Source organism: Taudactylus pleione, unplaced genomic scaffold (assembly GCF_031769625.1).
Source record: "Taudactylus pleione unplaced genomic scaffold, aTauple2 ptg000089l, whole genome shotgun sequence".
NCBI classification, from domain to species: domain Eukaryota; kingdom Metazoa; phylum Chordata; class Amphibia; order Anura; family Myobatrachidae; genus Taudactylus; species Taudactylus pleione.
In genome coordinates, this window is record NW_028284491.1 from 16,875,652 (window position 1) to 16,898,368 (window position 22,717).

Here is a 22,717-nt window from a genome sequence, read left to right on the forward strand (position 1 = left end):
AATATTATACAAACCATCCACACCTTCACAATGATCTCTCTATACAGTAGCTCCAATAGAACAGACAGAGCGGGATCCTTCTTCCAGTTCTTTACCCATGACATATGCACACACATTGCTACCCCACCATTAGATACTGAAAGTGTTTGTGCATGGCTTCTGTCTCCTCTAGGGACATTGTATACTGGAAAGTGCGCACATTACAAAAGCTCCGATGTCTGTACTCTCGTGAATGTGACTCCAATGACGCCAGCAGTTAGGAGAGAAAATAATGAATTATTGGGGTTGTCTATAAGAGTAATATTGAGCAATACTTTTCCATTTTGTTACTATTTCTGACATTTTTTGCTGAGATTCTTATTAAGGACCAAAAATTTAAAATATGTGTGAAACGTTTGCGTAAAGTAGTAAAGGAGGTCCAGCACCTGTTTGTGCACTGATTGGCTGATTCATATAAAGAGGTGGGATGATGTCTCCACAACTCAAAAATATGTAATCTCAGTTCCTTTACCTGCATCAGATCCCTTCAGGAGGACATCTTACAGAGATGGGAGGAGCTTCAGCTGTCTGTAATGGGGGCGATATTTTACCTTTCAACAGAGCTGCAGTTTGTATTTTACCTTCATGGGTCATGTCTGAAACTTACATTTTTGGTGTTAAGTGGTCCTTTAGTATGAGGAATACATGGTAATGGTAGGTGACCACTATAGAGTTCAGTTGTTATCATTTTAGATATTTCTAATCTTGAACTCCAGTTGTGACTCCAGATTGTGAAATATGTAACTCCCCTGTATCAAGCCGTTTTTTGACATAAAAATATGCAGAAACTGCAGTTTCTGCATAATTTTATGTATCAATCCTATGTACTAAAAGCACAATGCAGGAGATTTTACAGAAATTTCTGGAAAAGTGCTAATTAGCGCTGCAGATCGCAGTCCCCATTATTATCAATGGGACTACGATCTGACCCTTATGTACTAAACTCCAAAAAGCAAAGCTTTTCGGAGTTTAGCCTTGGTAGTTTACACCATATTCAGATGGTGTAAACTACTGTACGCCTATGGAGGCTCCTGGTGCAGGAGAGAGATCTTTTGATCTCTCACTCGCAGCCCACAGCCGGCTCCGGAAGCTGACAATATGTGCATGCGCAGTGTTAGCTTCCCCCTAGGAAGTCTTTGACTTCTCCTAAATGCCGGGGATATAAGTTGCAGGGACAGCAGTTACTGCAACCACTGTCCCTGCGAGTTCCCCTTGGTACACAGCAGGGATATTTTCATTAAAAATGAAAATATCCCCTGCGAGTTGGATAGATAATAATCATGGCAGTACCGCAACTATTAATGCATTGACCCCTAAGTGCCTACAAAACAGTATATATGGGTTTACTTTTAGAATGTAAGGAGATGCAATGTTACAGTATGACAGTAAGTGGCTAAACACACGATTGCCTATTACTGTACTTACTAAATCCTTGCATTACATGCCTGAAAACACAAGAGGGCGCATTGGCACTGTGAATGTACTTTATGCAGTGCATTGTACATTTTATTTAAAGATTGTGTGACAAAAAAGACTTGGTGACATTCAATTAAAACCAGTTGAAACATTTTTTATTTTATTACCATGAATAAATTGGCATTATGGTATACTGTATATGACAAACAAGAAATATCTAACTACAGTAGGTGCTCCAATCAACAATTCCCCGGCAGGCAGAGTGGATGCAGTGAAGTCTGCTGTATTCATAGAATATTATGTAATTGTAAATGAATTAGTGTTCTGTTTCCAAGGGATTAACAGAGATCTCCATCTTCAAATAATTCTCCCTCCAGGCAGATTTGTGCATTTTTTAGTTTTGTTTCCCGAGTTATGACAACAGATCTACTGCACAGTTCTGTTGTACAGACTTCAGCTTATCTGCCGTATCCAAGGGTAACCAAAATAAACAAATCTAACTGACAGAGAGAATTCTGTCTGAAGGTGGAATACTATGTACTGTAAGAAAAAGACCCTCAGGTGTTCTGGTCTTGAGCCTTTCCGTTAGGTTAACATGTTAATGAAGCACAATCAATGAGATCCTTAAACAAATCTAAACAGAGAATAACTTTAGAGTCCCAAATAATTAATTATTCATGAATTTTCGAATAAAATAGATAAAAATGTCAATTGGTTGGCCTAGCACCATTTTCAAATTTCTGTGCATAAAATAATAATGGAATAAGACAGACAGTAATGTGTGTCCGGCATAATGCTGGGTATTCTGTACTTTGAGAGGGGCCTCCAATTTATTGCTCTAGCCTCAGTGCAGAATCAGGCCTCCCAAGCAGTAGAGATGTGACATCAGAAATGATTTCCAAAAAAGACGTTCCAGATCCTGTATGCCTATTTTCACCCGCATTGAGGACAGTAACTTCTTTTCCTGGCTCCAGATACACTTGTAGAACTGAAAAATGTACAAAAGCAAACTAGATTAGTTGTGTGGAACTTAAGCAGACAAAAGGTGAATCTAATCCATGTCTAGTGGAGTCTTCACAATATGACAAACCAATAATTAACTGGGAGTTAAACTGCACCAGATACACCCTGCAAATTGCAATGGTTTTGCACCAGTGCCGCTAGAGGCTGTGCCCAGCACATTTTATTGTGCCTGCTTACTATTCATTCCCTCTAGATGTGTCTGAAAATGGGCCTCTGTGTGAGGAGTGGTTACAAATATTAGGTATTGTTATAACTATCGATCTTTAATACCATCCTTTTCAATAAATAAATACCTTTTCCATGGCTGGTCACCAACTGTCTTTACTGCCTTTTACACACTGCAACTTGCACAAAGCATTAATACAAATGTGAGAATAAAACATGTTCTATTCTATGTGTCCATACCAAGTTGTGTTCCTACTTGCATCTGCATACATTTGTGTTCCTGCACCTTCATTTATACTGCTGTTTCCATTTCAGTGCATGTTAAGGCATTTAAAAAAGTCCATGGACCTCTATGGAAGAGCGCTGTGTGATACACACTAGGGGGTATATTTACTAAAGTGCGGGTTTTTAGAATTGGAGATGTTGCCCATAGCAACCAATCAGATTCTAGAAGGTAAATGATAAGTAGAATCTGATTGGTTGCTATGAGCAACATCTCCACTTCTAAAAACCCGCACTTTAGTATATATACCCCTAGGATTAACATGATAATTTACGCCAATGTTGTGCTGTATTTTTCCCACGTTCATATTAATGGCCCATTCATTTCAATGGGGTTAACGAATGCCTCACGGCTGTCCAATTACCTTGCAGTTAGTATCATCTTAGGAATGACTGAGTGGATATTGAAACTCCTGATGGAGAGAGTGGAAAGAGATAAAGTACCAACCAATCGGTTTCTATCACATTACAGACTGTGTTTGGAAAATGACAGTTAGGAGCTGATTGGGTGGTACTTTATCTCTCTCTAAGGCTTAGTACATAGACCCCTTTACCTCTATCCAAGATGTGATAAATCTGCCCCAATTTGTGTGTTGGGGTGCGTGTACCCCCTGGTGCTCAGTGTAACAGCAGGGTGCAATGTGACAGACTTTTACTCCTAACCTCCAACTATGTTGATCATGAAGAATACTTATCTATAGGGCCCCCAAATACACAGGTATCGTCATATGGTGCAGTGTACACACTGCAAACGTACTGAAATCAATAAGATAAGCTCTGTTGCATTCTGTCAAAAACATATAAAACTCAGAAGCAAATATTAGTAGTGGGAATATTGCATGTAAACAGCAAATCAAATGCATACAGATTATATTGTTTTTTTTAGATGCAAGGCCAATGTAATTGGGTAGCTGGTCTAAAGTAGGCTTAACTTAAACAACATAAACAATAGCAGAGGCAAACGCTTGATTTCTATAGAGAGGTTTCCAAATGCTTGATTTTAAAGCAAGTCCATGAAGAGGACATAATCAGCACTTAACCAGCTATAATATATGTCATATGACGGTACTGTTCTGACATATACAGGACCAGCAATCACATGCCAGTATACAGAGCCGTAATGAGACTTTTTGGTGCCCTGTGCCAGAGAGAGCATTGATGCCCCCCTCCCTCCCATTTTTTTAAATAGGGACATAAGATAGTGCACCTGAAAAAAGGCCATGGGCTCATGGGGAATTGCCAGGGAAGAGATAGGGGAGGCCAGGAGATGCTGGGGAAAAAAGAAGAGGAAGCTACAAGTGAGAATGATAATAAACAGGAAAATTGACAGGCCCAAACAGCGCCCCCTGCCTTGCGGTGCCCTGCTGTGCCATGGCACTGGTCGCACTACCCTAGTTACAGCCCTGCTATTATATGCGGCAGTAGGGCCATCCTGTCTGAGCTGAATGTTTTACTTTCAGATGTGGGCTCCATTCCAGATCATTTGAGCAAGTTCGGGAATCTGGGGGTTAAGAAAAAGCACCTTGGTCTGCCCTGGACATAGATGTACAGATTGGTCTTCGATATCTGCTGGATAGTGTATTATTATACAGTATTAATAATTGACCCTATAGATGGTCTATATCAGCGCACCCCTAACAGTACATGTTTTCCAGATCTCCTAGTTGGTGCACAAGTATATTCATTACTGGCTGACACATTTTAAAAGATCAATAGGCAATGTAGTGCTAATTATTTCATTTGTGACACTGAGGGGATCTTAAAAAACATGCAACTTTAGTATTATATGCTATTTCCATTGTGGTCACCACAGAGAGGGCTCTGGAGGGGGGGATCCAGGCAACCGTAAACCCCCCGCCTGTGTTTGCTTATGAGTAGGGGAAGGAGTAAAAAGGGAAAGGTTGTGTAAGAACTGCGACTGGCTTAATCCCAGCAATAAGACACTATAACAACTAAAGCTACCAATAGTAGTTAATACTCTTATAATAGTATAGAATTTTATAGCACATTTACACCACAGAAGAATAAGCAGGTGGCTGGGACACTTGTCATACAAAGAAAATGCCATCCTGCCTGTATGCTCTGGGCCAAAGCATATATGGGAAAAGTTTGTATCTGTCTATCTCTGGCTACTTTGGAAAGAGCATTCCAGGGTCACAGTCACTCTTTTCAGTCAATTTCACTTCATTCTCACATTTTACTATCCACTATTCCCTGTGTTGTCAAAGTAAGGCAGTTGCAGCCAGTACAAAGTGTCTGCAGTAAGTAGGGCCCTCAGCATATCCTCCAATGTAACCACGTTTAGGCTAGCTGTATTGTACACTATGACAGTATCGCTTGATTTAGCAGAAAATACTTGAAACTAGGGATGTGCAGGCTCGGATAGGTTCGAGTTTGCACGCCGAGTTCGGATCTTTCCCTCCAAAAAAACGGAACTCAGAAAGAGGCAAAACGTCATCTTGTATGGACAAACATCATCATTCCTGGACTTTGTCCATGCAAGATGACGTTTTGTCCAGGAATGATGATGTTTGTCCATGCAAGATGACGTTTTGTCCAGGAATGATGATGTTTGTCCATGCAAGATGACGTTTTGTCCAGGAATGATGATGTTTGTCCATGCAAGATGACGTTTTGTCCAGGAATGATGATGTTTGTCCATGCAAGATGACGTTTTGCCTCTTTCTGAGTTCCGTTTTTTTGGACGGAAAGATCCGAACTCGGCGTGCAAACTCGAACCTATCCGAGCCTGCACATCCCTACTTGAAACGTGTGTACTCTGAGAGGGTTATCTCCTAACATAAGGATTAAGCACCATAAAAATTGTCCCCATTGTACTTATGGTGGCCTGAAATACAAGAGACACAATATACTCCTATTCCAATAATTTTCTCTGTATTGTACAGTGGATCACTATGCGCATGATACAACTAATATTTAACTAATAAAATTTGCTTCTTCTACAAAATATTGCAATGTAATATTTGCTTGTAGTACATGATAAAGATGTCGATTGCAAATCACCTAAACAACATACAGTATTGAACTTTTTTGGCTCCTGACCCATAGGTTAAGAACCTATGAAAAACATGGGTTCCAGTCAATAGATCTACAATAAAGGGCCGTATTCAATTAGAAGCGAAAAGCCGTAATCGGCAAAAAAGTTACGCTTATTGCCACTTTCCGCCTGTTTGGAACTTATCTCCAAATTCAATTCCAGACGGAATTCGCCTAAGCGGAAACTCAATGCAATGTAATAGGCAAAATAGTTTCTCCAAAGAATAGCCGGTGAAAAGAAGTGCAAAATCTTTATTTTGTGGTGCAAACGTGGGGAAACGACCCAGACCGCTTGGGACAGTTCCCCAAAGGACAAATCTGGCCAAAAAAATAACCTAAGAAGTTAGAACACACAAACAAGTACTTTCTTTTTTGGGACGAAAAAGTAAAAAGTGGGGGGACAAGCTTAAAAACTAGCGAAATAGACTTCTTGGGGGTCTGCAAGGATGGGTCAGGAGTTTTTGGGATGGCAGGTGCATGCCGCAGGTGCATTTTTGACATTTTTTAAAAGTTCACTTTAGAAACATTAAAATATGCTAGCACCCATTTTCAAGTACCCCAAATTTGACTGGACTACTTATTTTCACCAAAAAAATACTGCTTTATGCCATTCTTCACCACTTTTGCAAAGACGCTAATAAGAAGGAATTTGAACTACTTAAGTACCCCAAAAACTTTTACTAGGGCTATTAGTACACATCTACATTGATTCCCTATGTTAGTGCATCTTTTTTTGTGGTACAGACTGATTTCCCCACTTCTGACATTACTTTCCGCCTGTTCCGAATTTGCTGTTTTCCGTTTTCCAGTGTTTAGGCATTGAAAGGGGCGAAAAACGGGGACGCGCACGAAAAGTTTTCGCCTCTGAAACAGGTGAAGAAGGTGGAAAGTCCAACAGGAGATACTTGTCCGACTTTTCGCCTCTAATTGGATACTGTGATGTCCTGGTTTTGTTGTGGGCCCGGGGTGGTGATAGAAGCAGACAGAAGCCGATTTAAAACAAAACGTGGAACTTTGAATAAGTGGTTTGGCAGACATGAACAATGGGAGAAAATAAGTCCAGGGATGGCACTAAGGTGCAAATGGGAACTGAGGTGAATGAAATGAGTAAAAGTCCAGGTAGTGGCAGATAGGAGCAGTCCAGTATCCGGGTCTTGTGAGGGTGGTGAAAAAGACTTGTCCAGCAGTGTGAGTTTCTGGTTAATAGGAAAATGTCCAGTTAATGACAGGCAGGGGAAATCAGGTGTAGTGGTTGAAATGAAAAATGCAGGCTGAGGGAAGATCATCCAGCAGAATGTCAGTGGAGGCAGGGTGCAGGGTGAACAGCAGACTCAGGTTCTCAGGCAAGGGGAAGGTAATGGAGGATGCAGGGTAGTCCAGCGGGGTAGGAGAAGACAAGCAGGCAGGCAGGTAGCGTTACACAGGAACAGATGGTGAGCACAGGGAACTCTCTCTCAGCTATGCTGAGAAACACGTTGCACTGGCAATGAAGTGAGGCTCTGAACCTCCCTAAATACCAAGTGCTGTGCCGTGACTGGCCAGAGAGAGTATGTGACAAACCAGGATTTGGCGATTAGGTCACGTGACCGGAGGCAAGATGGCGGCGCCCATGCCAGAGTGGAACGGAAGCACCACCAGGCCTCACCAGCTCAAAGTGACAACATGCCCGCACAGAAACACGCACACCCAACGCCCCTTACCAAACACCAGCGCCACCGCCAGACGCCCCCCGCCATAGTGACCTCATAGGTAATACCCGTCAACCACCATGCCGAGAAACTCTGGTCGTGACAAATACGGGCCAAAAAGTCTAGATAGACACCACATGGTAGACAGTCAATAGGTCGACAGGAACAAAAAGTTGACAGGGACTACATGTCAACACACATGTTGACATGGATGAAAATAGGCTGATACAAAAGGTTGACAGAGTCAAAGGTCGACACTGAAATTGCCGACTTTTTTTTCTTTTAGGGTTAGGCACTTACCGGAGCATTAGGGTTAGGCAACAGGAAGCAGGGTTAGGGATAGGCACCAAGGGGAAGGCTAGTGTTAGGGTGAAGATTAGGGTTCCCTGTGGACCTTTTGTCCCTGTCAACCTATTGATTGTCTACCATGTGGGGTCTATCTAGACATTTTCTATCTTTTCAATGTAGATCTTTACACCAAACACGAAAAATATGCATCTTTAAAAAGAGAACAGGGAAAGACTAAGATGAGATGAGAATTTTGCAAGGTAATGACCACAAACCAATAACAAATAATTTAAGTAATTATAATTTATAAGCATAATAAACATAACTTTATTGTAAATTATTGATAAAGGTTTATCCTGTACACATTAAGATGTCAGTGCATTACTAGGAACACTGACAATGGATAGTATGTTACTATCATTCTGTAGTGATTATACCAGCTCACTGGTTCCAAGCAGTAATAGGAGTTAACTAGATATCACTACAGTTGACAGCTTTATTTAATGGGTTATTGTTACAAGTCGCGGTCACAACTTGTCTCCCTCCAGAAGTTCACCGTAGCATGACGCTGTTGTTTCGGTTTCCTCAGTTGCTAGGCAATCGGTACGCCTCAGGGCGTCACATGCTATCCATGGCACTGCTTCCGTGCTGCCACCGGCTCACCTGTCTCTCCTACGGCTCTCTGGCCGCACCAGCAGCTTCCCTGCTGCCACCAGATCACTAGTCTCTCCAATCGCTCTCTGGCTGCACTAGCAGCTTCCATGCTGCCACCAGCTCAGTATCGCAGAACTCTAACTTGTACACTAATTAGTACACCATGTTGCGTACCGGCACTCAAAGCCGAAGTACCTGAAGTTGTACACAAACCTGTACACTAAATTGCGGTACGGCTTTGAGAGCTGGTACAGCTCTCAAAGCGTAGTACACAGAATTGTACACAAAATTGTACACAAACTTGTACACTAAGGGGTAAATTTACTAAAGTGAGAGTTTTCAGAAGTGAGTTTAAAAAGTGATGTTGCCCATAGCAACCAATCAGATTCTACTTAACATTTAACTAGCACCTTCTGGAAGATAATAGCCAGAATCTGATTGGTTGCTATGGGCAACATCACTTTTTAAACTCACTTCTAAAAACTGTCACTTTAGTAAATTTACCCCTAAATTACGTGCCGGCTCTCAAATCTGTAGTACACAGAATTGTACACGAACTTGTACACTAAATTGCATACCGGCTCTCAAAGCCTCATCAATTATTTTCTTTCTTCTGCAACCGGCTCCAAGTCGCACCATCGGCTCTCAAAGCCTCATCTATTACGCTCTTTCTTCTTCAACCGGCTTCAGGCCGTACCATCGGCTCCCAAATCCGCATCAATTGAGTACTGTCTTTTACAACCGGCTCCAAGCCGCACCATCGGCTACCAAAGCTGCATCAATTGATTGCTTTCTTCTACAACTGGTTCCAAGCCACACCATTGGTTCATCAGCCACCTCATCGGCTCTCAAAGCAACATCACCTGTACCTCCAGCTCAGCCACCGGTTCACGTTGCTAAACCACACCATCTGCACACCAAATTGTATCCTCGACTCTCAAGTCTTCTTGATACCGGTTTCTGTTCCTGTCATTCCTCTCTCCATTTAATCCCTTTGTATTTCCGTTTGAACCTCTATTATCCCAAGTTATAAGACCAGGCGGCTGCCTAAGTACCTGTGAATGTCTCATAGTTCTAAGGGAACAACAGGCGGTTGTTATTGGCAGAAGACTTTGCTAGCCTGGGTTTTAGGGGGTTTACACAGAGCAGGCTTCGGGATTCGTAACAGTTATATAGTTCCTTTTCGTTAACTGCTCATTGCTTCTTTTGATAGTGACTTAAGAGACTTAAGAGAAATTTGAGGAGAGGTTAGGGTAGCTTCTACCGTTAGGTCAGCAGCACTGATCGAGATAGGAGGGCCCTGCATAGCTCAGCCAACCACAAATTTTAACCCAGCCACTAGATATCAGGGACGGCTCTCTGTAAATTACTCTAGTCATGCCTTTTGGTCTGAGCTCCTGACTCCAGGCTCAGTCATGCAGCCTCCATGATGTTGTGGCCCAGAGGTGCTGTGCACTCAATGTCATGATATCACAATGCAACTGAGTAGAAATTTTAGTTGAGTCCTTCACTTTGCCAGGGTTGTCTGGCCCACTAGAAAGGATACTACTACGGCATACAATTAATCAAAGTTGCCCTCTCCGGCCTGCAATGCCCTATCCCTATTTTTAAATGTGTTACAGACCAAGTGAGAGATGTATCAAACCTTAGCGAGAGATAAAGTGGAGAAGTTGCTCACAGCAGTTTCTGTCATTTTATAGACTGTGCTAGATAAATGATACTTAGAAGCTAATTCTCCATTTTATCTCTCAAAATTAGGGATCAGCTTTTCAAACAATGAGATGAACAACCCATTTGTCAAAACAACTTGTATTTCTTTGTGCTAGGAAAGACTCACCTGTTGTTTTGAGACCTATTTGTCTTGTGCAGTTGGTATGTGGCTGCTGTGTTGTTCTTTTTCCTTTGTCTCCTTGATGTCTGTGTTTGTTTGCCTAACACACATACCTACAGTAAAAAGGATGAACATGAATAACCTCTGGACCTGTGTACAATATAGCATTGTGGAAAAAAATATATCATGCAGATATCATATACAGTATAAAGCATACAAAACAATAGTTTGCAGGAATTTATGACCTACAAACTTTCTTTGTTTTAGGTAATAGGATTGCCACCTAGCAACAGCTAGTGGGTGGATGTGCAAACTCCCAAAATATCGCTAGAACATGGTAGAGTGAAAAAAAAAAAATCACTTACTTAGCTTGTCCCTACACAGGAGGGCGGGACTAGGCATCTGCTCTCTGAGCTAATGGTCATGTGACCGCTCGAGCCTGCCCTCAGGTAGATTTTTCAGTAGCCTACTGATGGCAAACCCAAGCCTAGACTTGGATAATGAAGGAAGGTTTATTACTTCAAACACAAGGAAAGAAGACACTGACATGAATTGTTTCAAGTTAAACTGTTTACTGAACTTATATCAAAAACATAGTTTCAATTGATGCAATGAAGTAATGATATAATCATAACAATGTGAAGAGCATCCACAGGCTAGGTACAACTATAGGCCTACATGGCTTGAAAAAGGGAAAGAACAGATGGCGCTTGATCATAAATTGGACAACCAAATGGTAAGACAGAGAGAATCATTTGATATCTCTAGCAGTTGATGGCTGTGTTTTCTCATGCTCCCCTGGCACATCCAGGAGAAAAGAATAAAGGCATTAATCTCCTGAAGCAAATCTGGACAGAGCAACAAACAGACCTAGCAAGGTAAAGGGTGGTAGGGTGGGTGCGGTTGCTAGAAGGCAATCCTATTCCCAAGAACAATGAAAGTTTGCAGGTCATAGATCCCTGCAAACTACTGTTTGTTCATCGGTAGGCTTGCCACCTAGCAACAGCTGGTGGGCAGACTACCACATACCTGGTGGTTGCTTGGAAGATCAGTTGGTCTCCAATAATGCTTGTCAAACATATGCTCAGAGAATCAATGAGTGGTGTGCATTATGGAATGTAGGATCATAACTTTTGCTGCCGAGGTGGCAGCATCCCAGAAGGAGTGTCCATTAAAGGGGCTTACCGCAAGTAATAATTAACTGCAAAGCTTCACCTTTTAGTGGAGCAGTATGTTTCAATTATGAGGTGAGTTACCAAATGAAAAGCTGGATTTGTGAAATCTTTGATCACATCAAACTTAACTATATGATTTTCAAAGGAGGGTGGTTTGGATTGGTAATATAAATTAAGGTTAGCCCAGCACCCCTGGCCCCCAAGGCTAAATCTAGTAATAATGCAAATTTTCTCAATAGAAGGACACTCTCAAAACTTGTGTCCAAGGCAGCTTAGACAGTTAGAACAGGTTCTATATTCCAAGTACTAGAATACTGTGGATTAATAGCGCTGGGTAGGAAAGGACTCCTCTGAGTAAGTGATGGTAAAATATGTCTTCAGTTAGCCTTGTTGCTAAAAAAACAATAGCAGAACCATAATAGCAGATGGTGGCTGATGCAAGGCCTGCTTCCTATTTAGTAGCCAGAAAGTCAAGGAAGGAGAGAAGCTGTTCTAGCTGTATTAGTAGTACCATGCCATGCATTAAATTCTCTAATCATGGTAAAATACCTGGTCCTTGCATGACCTCAATGAGGTAATGATAAGGACTACTGTAAAAGAAGACAATCTTGAGTCTTTTTATTAGCCCATTAATGTAGTTTGTCGTTCTCCATTTGCACAGTGGCAACCTGTACCCTTTAAGCAGTCTTTGGAGAGTTCAAGAGGAATTTTGGGCCCTTTGCACATCTTACTGATTAGAAGAAACAATACCCTGGATGGTCAGAGAGGATAAACCAGTATTAAATGGGGGGAATGGGTATGAAATACCGCCGGCCGCATGGCGTTTCGATTCCCGTCAGCGGCAGCCCGACAAGAGCAGAGTTAGAAGCAGCGGAAGCCCGACAGCGCTGGAAATCCCGATCGTGGATAGGTATCTACTAACCTAACCTAACCCCCCCTAACCCTCCTTAGGGGTGCCTAACCCTAACTTCCCCCCCAAGTGCCTAACCCTAATCCCCCCTCTAAGTGCCTAACCCTAACCACCCCCTTCCCCGCTGCCTAAACCTAAGTCCCCTGGGGGGGTGCCTAACCCTAAGTTCCCCCCGGTGGTGCCTAACACTAACCCTCCCTCCCCCTAGCCCCTTTTACCCATGACAGCAACGAGTGATATGTGTGCAGACAGGCCATCGCAGACCTTATATACCCACCAAGTCAGCGCATGGCATGTGACGTACTTCATGGGCTACGCGCTGCCGACGTCAAATGTAGGAGGTGGACATAATAATGTGACTTGACTGTGTACATGCTCAGGAGAGTTTAATAGTGGAGCACTGTTTTGGGACCCCTTCTGTCTTAAATGGGTGTCCTAATGGTGCCAGCTACGGGCACTAGAAATGTGTCTGGTGCGGACACTGGTGCATTGCCACCTCCGGGCAATTTCAGGATAGGATTAATTTTTGCCTCAACAGGCATCCCTGAGTGTTTCCTCCACATTCACTTTTGCACCTCATGCTTAGCTGCCTTGAGGCAATTTCCATTTGTGCCTGAACACGTATCCCTGTGTGAATTTTTCTCCACATTCACTTTTGCACTTCATGTTTTGCCACCTCCGGGCAATGATCCATTTGTGCCTAAACAGGCATCTCTGAATTTTCCACCATATTCACTTTTGCACCTCATGCTTTGACGCCTTGGGACAATTTCAGAGAAGGATCCATTTGTGCCTGTACAGGCATCCCTGTGTGAACTTTGTTCCACATTCACTTTTGCACCTCATATTTTGCCACCTTTGGGCAATTGCAGGGGCTGTTATATTGTTGCCTGAACTGGCATCTCTGAATAGGCTCTAGAGGGAGAGGTGTCTTTTGGCAGTGATTTGTATCTCAGGCGGTGAGGTACTTGACAGAAAAATATATTTTTACATCTTAATTAACAGTTTTATGGGGTCTATTCATAATGTTAATTATCATGGTCCAAACGGACCCCGATAATTAACATTCTAACTCGCAGTGAACGCCAGAGCAATTCATCATTGCTCTGGCGCGGAGACAGCTGATAATAGAAAAATCAGCTGTCCCCGCGAGCGGCTTCAGGTCACGCATGCGCACAAGAGTCCCGCCGTCTGGTGAAAGGAGCCGGACAGGGGCGGAGAAATTCCAAAGGATCACTCTTCGTAACCTGGGACTCCTTTCCATAGGGAAGAAGTGGGTTGCGAGCCTGGTGAGGGAGCACTCGCCATCTGAAGATGGTGAATGCTACCGCACTCGAGCTTGAAAAATATTGTATTTTCTGAGCTTGATGAATTCTGTCCCCATACTAGTGTATGGGGATAGCAGGCCATTCCGCAAAAGAAAGGTAAGCAGGAGATATCTGTGATATCTCCTGCTTTACCTTCTTGATGAATACTTAATTTTTACAATTGCAGGTGAAAATATACATTTTTCTCCTGCTTTTGTAGAAATTAAGTGATGATGAATAGACCACTAAATAAGAAAGAATCACTGCTAGCAGGAAGAGACCACTTTATTTCTATTTCTTGAACAGAGGTTGCTTTTGGCAGTGACTTTTACCTCAGTAGAAAAATACCTGAGAGGGGGGTCTAGCAGTCACATGGCCATTAGCTCAGCGAGCAGATGCTTGGCCCCTCTCTCCTGTAGGGAGAAGCTAAGTAAGTGAAAATATTTTTCACTTTACCTTGTTTCAGCTATATTCGGGAGGCTTGCTCATCCACCCACCAGATGTTGCTAGGTGGCAATCCTCCCGACGAACAAATATATACGATGTTGAAAGGTTTTAGGCTAATGATCAAAAGCATTTAATTTCTTCACAATCATGGTGAGGACTGCCTAATTACCTTATATACATGATCAGTATGCAGTTATATATATATATATATATATGTGAATTGTTGCTCACATCTTGGGCTGTTTACATAAGTACACGAGCTATCTGACAATAGACGGGATGTACTAAAGAGGAAGAGTAAAGCCCACGAAAATGCAGTTTTCGGGGGTTTTACCACATAACCCATGTGCAGGGCCGGATTACCAGGGGGGCAACAGGAGCGGTCGTCCCTGGGCCCCCACACGTGAAGGGCCCCCACACCCATCGGGGTTAAAGTGGGCCGGAGGAGACGGAACCAGTTCCGCCTCCTCCGGCTAACCTAACCCCAGCGCCGCAGGGAGGCTCCTTTTGCCAGTCGTTCGCTGAGATTGTAGTCAGCGGGCACCCGGCTCCCTCCCCACAGCGGCAGTCAGAGACTGGAGCTCGCGAGTGAGCTCCGGCTCACGCAGTGCACTATGGGAGAGACGTCATGACGTCTCTCCCGTAGTGCAGAGGAGCAGCTGAGCGGACTGGACGTGGACGGCATTAAGGTAAGTATATTACCTTAATATATTAGCTTCTTTTTTTGTGCAAGTGGCTTTTCTACTGGGGGTATTACTCGGGGGGCATGACTACTGGGGGCATTACTACTGGGGGCACAACTACAGGGGTATTACTACTGAGGGCATTTATACAGGGGGCATTACTACTAGGGCATTACTATTGGGCACACACAGGGGGCATGACTACTGGGGGACATTACTATTGGGGCACAACTACAGGGGTATTACTACTGGGAGCATTTATACAGGGCGCATGTCTACTGGGGGCACTACTAATGGGAGTATTTCATAGGGGGCACTGTATAAGGGGCACCACTCCTGTGGGCACTACTACTGGGTGCACTGCACAAAGGGCACCATTACTGTGGGCTCTGTATACAGGGCACTACCACTGTGGGCACTGACACTACTGGCATAAGGTCCCCATTGCGCATACCCCCAGTTCATCACATTTAATAGGGGCCCCCACATGTTTGCTGCCCAGGGGCCCCCACAGACCTTAATCCGGCCCTGCCCATGTGTACTAAGCACCAGTTATTTCATCCGATGGGTAATGTCATCTTCAGGTGGTGTTACCCAATAGAAGCTCTTATCGCTGTCTTTTGCGATATTCTAGGTACATACTGCCGTAATCAACTGCGGTATGTACCCAAAGAGAGGTGGGATGTACCGCATTGCGAATGCGATGCTTAGTACATCCTGCCCAACGTGAGGTTACACTTTTGACACTGACTGTAGGTGAATATTGTAGTACTGCTAAATCATCACCATGAAATTGGATTGTGCAGAATCAGACAAACATTGGAAATACATAAAATAAAGAGCCACAGCACACAATATAAATCTAATTAAGTGCATGTGAGCCTTTGTCACTGTAAATATGGCATTATAGCATACCTCCCAACATTTGACTACAAGCAGCAGGGACATGTGCGCGCCGGAGGCTCGCGTTCCCGAAAAAGGGGCGTGTTCTACACGCAAATGGGCGTGGCCTATCGGCACATCCCATTTACGTCACTAAGGGGCGTGCCCAGCATCTCCGAGATGCTGGGCTGCCCCCGTGCTTCCCCCCGTACTGTGAATAGATGCTGTGCGCATAGCACCTATTCTCGCTCTGCTGACACACAGCTCTGCTATGCAGAGCAGCGGTGTATGCTTTATCCAACTGCCCCTCCACCGTGGGACACTGTGGCCCGTGGGTAGGACAGTGGGACAGTCCCAGAAAAACGGGACCGTCCCGCTAAATTTGGGACAGTTGGGAGGTATGTTATAGGCGTAGGATCATCATTCAACCTACATGGAGATTTAAGACTTCATTTTAATTAACTGTGGCTTTGGGAAAGCTTTATTTCATATGGTATATAGAGCTTCCACTGTAGCTCAATAAAAAATTTACATGGTGAATATTTCTAATAAACTAACAACGGTGCACGTGTACTGATGAGATCAAGCTGCTGACTGTACCTTCTGAAGAGTCTAACTGACTGTCCTGTTTCCTCCCCAGTGAGTTATTCTCCTGTTGACCATCCTGCGTATAACAGCTACATGAGCTCATCTGCTGAGAGGCTTGAATTGGAGGTGTGTTACCATGGCAACAGCATCCCAAGCCGGGTCTGGTATCCACACTGTTCTGACTCTGTGGGGTACCTTCATCTTCTGAGCCCTGTTTGCATAAATGATGCTCTGCTAATAGCTGGAGTTCTGCAGAAAAAAAAGGCATAAAAGTCAGATTCAGATCAAAATTAATTAGAAAACAATGTATGAAATATGTCCTGATGCAGTTTTCAATTGACCACTAGGTGTCAGTATGTTTATCTGTGTTATGAAGTATACAGTATTAAATGTGCAATTGAACCAAATATTAAACAATACTTGGCCTTCTGATATAATGCCAAATGTTGCATGTATAAAGAGACATGACAGTGTACACAAAACTCATAAAGTAATGACATTCATACATCTTTAAAGGATAAAAACAGATAAGGAGCAAGAATCAATCAGTACCAGACTTAGCCATCCAGGTGGCTTTGCAATATAAAATAATTAGCAAGTTATGAAATTCGTGCACAACTATAATTTTTTAGTTTAAAAAGTTACCTGTGGCTACAGTGGGCCTTATAGTATATACGGTACAATGCTGAATTTGCTCAGGTGCACCTCGATTTCCACCGAAGTGCAGGGGCGAAGATGGGATTTCTAAAGGTAGATTTCTACAAATGCTTGATTTCAGAGCAAGTGAGGGCAGTCCATGAGGGGTTCATAACTGGCACGTAAAAGCGTTAGTCTGCCTAATACAAAGTGCAATGTATGTAATACATCAGACATATGCAGGGACAGCAATCATGGTGAGCCGCCTGAGCTCAGCTCTCCATTTTATATCTCGCTCGAAGTCTAGATACTGTACATTTCCGCCCTGGAGTCTTGGGGAGCAGCACACATTGGTTTCCTTAGACACTGGATAGTGTATGTAATACGGTATTATTTAATTAAACTTTTAGTCTATAGCAGTGATTGCCAAACTGAGGCGTCTATGTACTAAGCCTTGAAAAGAGATAAAGTGGATGGTGATAAAGTACCAACACATCAGCTCCTAACTGTCATTTTTCAAGCACAGCCTGTAAAGTGACAATTAGGAGTTGATTGGTTGGTCCTCAGAGACTGCTAGAACGGCATGTTTTCTAGATTTCCCAGTTTGTGCACAGGTGTATTCATTAATGGCTGACACATTTTAAAAGAGCTGATTGTTATATTACGGACATCTGTAAAACATGCACTCTTAAGCTGGCCACACGTCTAAAGATTATCTGTCCAACCAGCCGACTAGTTGATTGGTTGGAATGAAAATCTGAAAAGGTATGAAAGCAAATGACAATCAGCAATTTGCTCCCAAACACCGGAAAATGGACAAAAACTGTTGTTTGAACAAATTGTTTAGATCAAACATTTAACAAACTTGTCTGTTTTCTGGCATTTAGGAGCAAAATGCTGATCATCAGTTAGTCCCATACCTTACCAGATTTTTATTCCAACCAATCAACTAGTTGGCTGGTTGGACAGATAATCTTTAGATGTGTTTCCAGCTTTAGAGTTCCCTGATGCCAAAGTTCTGAAAATATTGGTCTATAACATAGGCCAGTGGTTCTCAAAGTGTGTCGCAACAAATTAGGGTGTCACAAGTTATTGCCAAGTGTGTAGTGCAGAATGGGCCTCAATGGCGCACAATGACACTGTTGCTTTTCATAACAACCTGGTCCACAGACCAGCCAATTAGCAGAGCAAGAGGCAGAGAGACTGATTTACCACTCTCCTCCCTGCTCCACTGACTGAATACAAGGCGCATCTGACTGGGGCGGAGAGAATAATTTCCCGCTCTCTCTCCTGCTTCACTAACTGCATCGTTATCATCCTGCGGTTGTCAGCCTGGGGCAGCATACTGACTGCCAGTGTCATCCGTACCCTGCCCCACCAGGTGAAATACGTTAGAAGGACTACACAATACCATGGCCGTAAATAGGGTAGTGCGACCTGTGCCATGGCACTGGGCACCGCAGGGCAGGGGGCGCTGTTTGGGCCTGTCAATTCTGCTGTTTAGTATCATTCTCACTTGTAGCTTCCTCTCCTTTTATCCCCAGCATCTCCTGGCCTCCCCTATCTCTTCCCTGGCCCTTCCCCATGAGGACATGGCCCTTTTTCAGGTGCACTATCTTATGTCCCTATTTAAAAAATGAGGGGTGGTGCGCCAATGCTCTCTCTAGCACAGGGCACCAAAAAGTCTAGTTATGGCTCTGCACAATACTACAACGACTAGCAAAGTGAATTCCCCTTAAACAAGGGATCTCTTTTATGTGACACGTTCCCACTGCAGAAAGAAGCCTGAACTCCAGCAATGGAAAATAAACCGGCTGGAGGCAGGGAGGATACGCAGAAATCCACAAAGAGTTTATCATTAAGCACTTAAACTACGCAGAACGGCGATCACATCCGAGAATTCTGTCCAATCTGTAAAAGTGCCGTATAGAAGGCTGCATCCCAGCCAGTGAAACTATCATAATAATTATTATCCTTTATTTAGTCAAGGGTTAGGTGCCGTATAGAGTATAGAGTAGATAATATACGTAAAGGAAGGAAAAGCACATGAGGGAAGAGGGCCCTGCTCTAGAGAGCTTACATTCTAAAGGGGAGGGGCAGACAGACAGGGGTGACACAGATGGGATAGACAATGAGCATGAGACAGGCTGTAAGGATGAGAGATGGTTGGATTCCTACTATACAGTATGTGAGGAAGTCATTTGGAGTAAGAGATTTACGCTACTGACATTCTACTTGAGAGTTTTTGAAGGGGTTTTGTTACTGTGGAAAGCCATGGTTGTCATTTCAGTTTACATGAAGTTTGATGGGCAGCTGGAGCCACTTCATCAAGGTCTATTTAAAGAGTTTGGTTAAGGTGTAAAACAGCAGTTTTGGGAGAAGTGGTGACAGTAGTTGTTGTCGAGAGTTGGACACAGGGCTGCCATCAGGAATTGTGGGGCCGGGCCTGACAAAATAGGCAGGGCCACCCCCCCCCCCAGTAGCGCACCCAGAAACTCCCCCCCCTGATGGGCCTACACTTTTTTTTTCAGAGACGGAGACAGCCTTATCTTCGTCTCTGCACAAGCCGTGGGCCACCCACTATCACACAGACACACAAACCCCACACTGACTGCCTCCTTCCCGAGCTGTTGCCCAGAAGACAGCCATTCAATAAGCTGCTCACATTGCCGGACTTTCCCCGCTCCCAGCAGTTCTCTCTGCTGCCCGGCGTCGGCATCCACTGGCTTGTAGACGCCGCCTGTCTCCTACCCAGCCAACAGCCCCCCGGAGTGGATCGTCTTTATGCCGTGTCCCCAGGTCTGTCTTGCATGCAAAGCCAGGGGTCATGTGCGTGGTGTCCTCTCAACCAAAGAGCTAGGGCAATTTTCCCCCATGTTGCTTGCTGCAGTCCCCTTCTACTCCTTATGCATCCCTCACTCTCTACCCTCTTCCCCCATATGCATCCCAGTGGCAAACGCAGGATTTCTAGAGGGGGGTTTCCAAATGCTTGATTTTAGAGTGAGTGTGGCTATTCCATGAAGAGGGTAGAATTAGTACTTATCCAGCTTTAATATGCGTCATACAATGCGTATTGTGTATCATAATTCCAGCATTTACAGGATCACAGTGAGCCATTATATGTGGCAGTAGGGCAATCCTGCCTGAGCTGAATGTTTTTATTTTAGATGTGGGCACCATTCCAGAGCATTGGAACAAGTCTGGGAGCCTGGAGGAGCAGCAGAAGAACCTAGCACTGCCCTGGACATATATGTACATATTGGGCTCTATAGCAGTGCATCCCTAACAGTGCACGTTTTCCAGATCTCCTAGTTGGTGCACAGGTTATTTATTAATGGCTGATACATGTTAAAAGGTGCTAATGATACTGAGAAGAACATGTAGCACTTGTAAAATTCTATTATATTACTATTTCTACTATGGTCATGGTATGTGCTGGGGAGGGGGGTTTCCAGGTAGACGGAAACCCCCCCTGCGTTTGTCTATGCATCCATCACTCTCTATCCTCTTCCCCCCTAAATGCATCCCTCACTATCTACCCTCTTCCCCCATATGCATCCCTATCTACCCTCTTCCCCATATGCATCCCTCACTCTCTACCCTCTTCCCCCATATGCTTCCCCCACTCTCTACCCTATATGCATCCCCCACTCTCTACCCTATATGCATCCCCCACTCTCTACCCTATATGCATCCCCCACTCTCTACCCTATATGCATCCCCCACTCTCTACCCTCTTCCCCCATATGCATCCCTCACTCTCTGCCCTCTCCCCATATGCATCACTAAAGGTGGCCATATACGGTGCGATGCACCATGTAGTGCGACTGCCAATCCATCAGCAGACGGATGGTGCTGTCACTGCCGGCGTTCGTGCAGTCCCTGCAGACCGCACGATATGCTGGCTTCCCCCTCCTTCATCTGAATAGGATCGTACATCGCATCCCTCGCATCCCAGGTCAGATGGTTTTGCAGGAAGACCTGAGGATGCGATGTACAACCCCGCGGGAGCGCGCCGCATGATATCGTGCCCATACACGGCACAATATAGCACCTATATCGTGCCGATCCATCGGATCGGCATGTATATCGTGCCGTGTATGGGGGCCTTAACTCCGCGCCCTCTCCCCATATGTATCCCTCACACTCTGCCCTCTGCCACCATGTGCCTGCATTGTGTTCCTATCCTTCACTTTCCTGCATTTGCCACTGGGAAGCCCCTCTCTAGAGTTCCTGTGTTTGCCCCCCCCTCCTAGAATTCCTGCGTTTGCCCCTGTCCCACCTTAGGTTTGACATGCCTGCCCTAGATCTATTATCATTATTCAATAATTTAAGCTTCAATGGCAAATCTTAACGTTTTTGAAGTTTATAGCAAAATGTCCAATAGAAGAGGTTGTATATTAGGATTTAATACTTTGTAGCCTAATTCTTTTTTAAGTATTAAAAATTACCTTATTTGAATAAAGTGTTTTGTTTTTTTCTCTGTACCACATCTGTTAATCTTAAAAATGCAGTAGCTAGCTTCCACATGCTTTATATGGGAAAGCTAGTGCACCTGCACCATTGCATTGGCTGTCGACAACAAAACACGACAAAAACCATTGGTCAGTTTTTCCCATTGATAAATAGGCCCCCATTTATAACAGAAGTGGTGTAATGATTTTTATAAAGGGAAGCAACACAGCGTGATTACTGACCTATACCCCTCCCCTCCCCCCCATTCTGTGCAGTTTACTTCACAATCCCCCCGTTATTAAAGCCGGTCATCTGCCCTGCCCGCTTTTTCATACTTACCTTAGTTCCGAGTTCACCTGGCTGATTCTCTCCTTCTTCCCCGGCAGACGCAGCTCCTCCAACCTCTCCCTCCGGCGCGGCGTGACGTCATGCGTGACAACCCCATGTAAGGGGTCAGGACGGAGTGTCCTGTATGTTGGTGGAGGAGCTGCCCGAGTGGGCTCTGGCTTCCTCCTCCTTCTAATTAATGGGGATCGGGTCGGTGGCAGGGTAGTGCGCTCTGCAGCAGGCTGGGCAGTGGCGGTAGGAGTCGGCGGGCCCCCCCCCCCTGTTCACAGGGCCGGCTCCAGGGGTCAGAGTACCCTGTGCCGGCCCATCATATGGCGCCCTCGCCATTCGTCCGAATTTGGGGGCGTGGCCTAATTACCATAGGCCACACCCCTATGTGACGTTATTTGGAGGCGTGCCCGCATGGCACGCCTCCAAATAACGTCAGGCTGGGGGTAAAGCCCAGCAATCCGTCACTGGCTGGGCTTCCCCCAGCCCTCTTCCGTCAGTGAATGGATGCCGCGCGCAGCATCCATTCACACTCCGGGGGTCCGGCGGTGGGGGTCCCCAACCTCCCAATTAGACCACCCGCGGGCCCTTCGGCCCGCAGATGGAGCAGCGGGACAGTACTGTCCCGCTGAAATCGGAATGCTGGGGAAGGGTGCCGCCCTCTAGGGGTGGCGCCCTTGTGCGACCGCACTGGTCGAACACCCCTAGAGCCGGCCCTGCCTGTTCAGCTGGGTGGACAATTGTTGAAAATAACGATGAGTTGTGACAGAGTGTGTATTCCATAAGGCACATTTAGTGATTTGGAGGATGATGGGAGACACATGATGTGTATGACGTTTGTAGGATTTTTATCAG

General features: G+C 44.6%; 1 protein-coding gene across 2 annotated transcripts in view; it reads right to left on the reverse strand.

The window, feature by feature from the left end:
* Positions 1-1,588: 1,588 nt before the first annotated feature.
* The window catches only part of PPP1R1A (protein phosphatase 1 regulatory inhibitor subunit 1A), a 246,035-nt gene continuing 224,906 nt past the window's right edge, over positions 1,589-22,717 (reverse strand). For both annotated transcript variants that reach the window (XM_088469306.1, XM_088469305.1), the window contains 3 exons: positions 16,448-16,684; positions 10,450-10,556; positions 1,589-2,443 (listed from right to left, as the gene is read on the reverse strand). In XM_088469306.1, the coding sequence (XP_088325432.1) occupies positions 10,465-10,556; positions 16,448-16,684 (329 nt within the window). In that variant the 3' untranslated portion in view covers positions 1,589-2,443; positions 10,450-10,464. The remainder of the gene's footprint in view (positions 2,444-10,449; positions 10,557-16,447; positions 16,685-22,717) is intronic.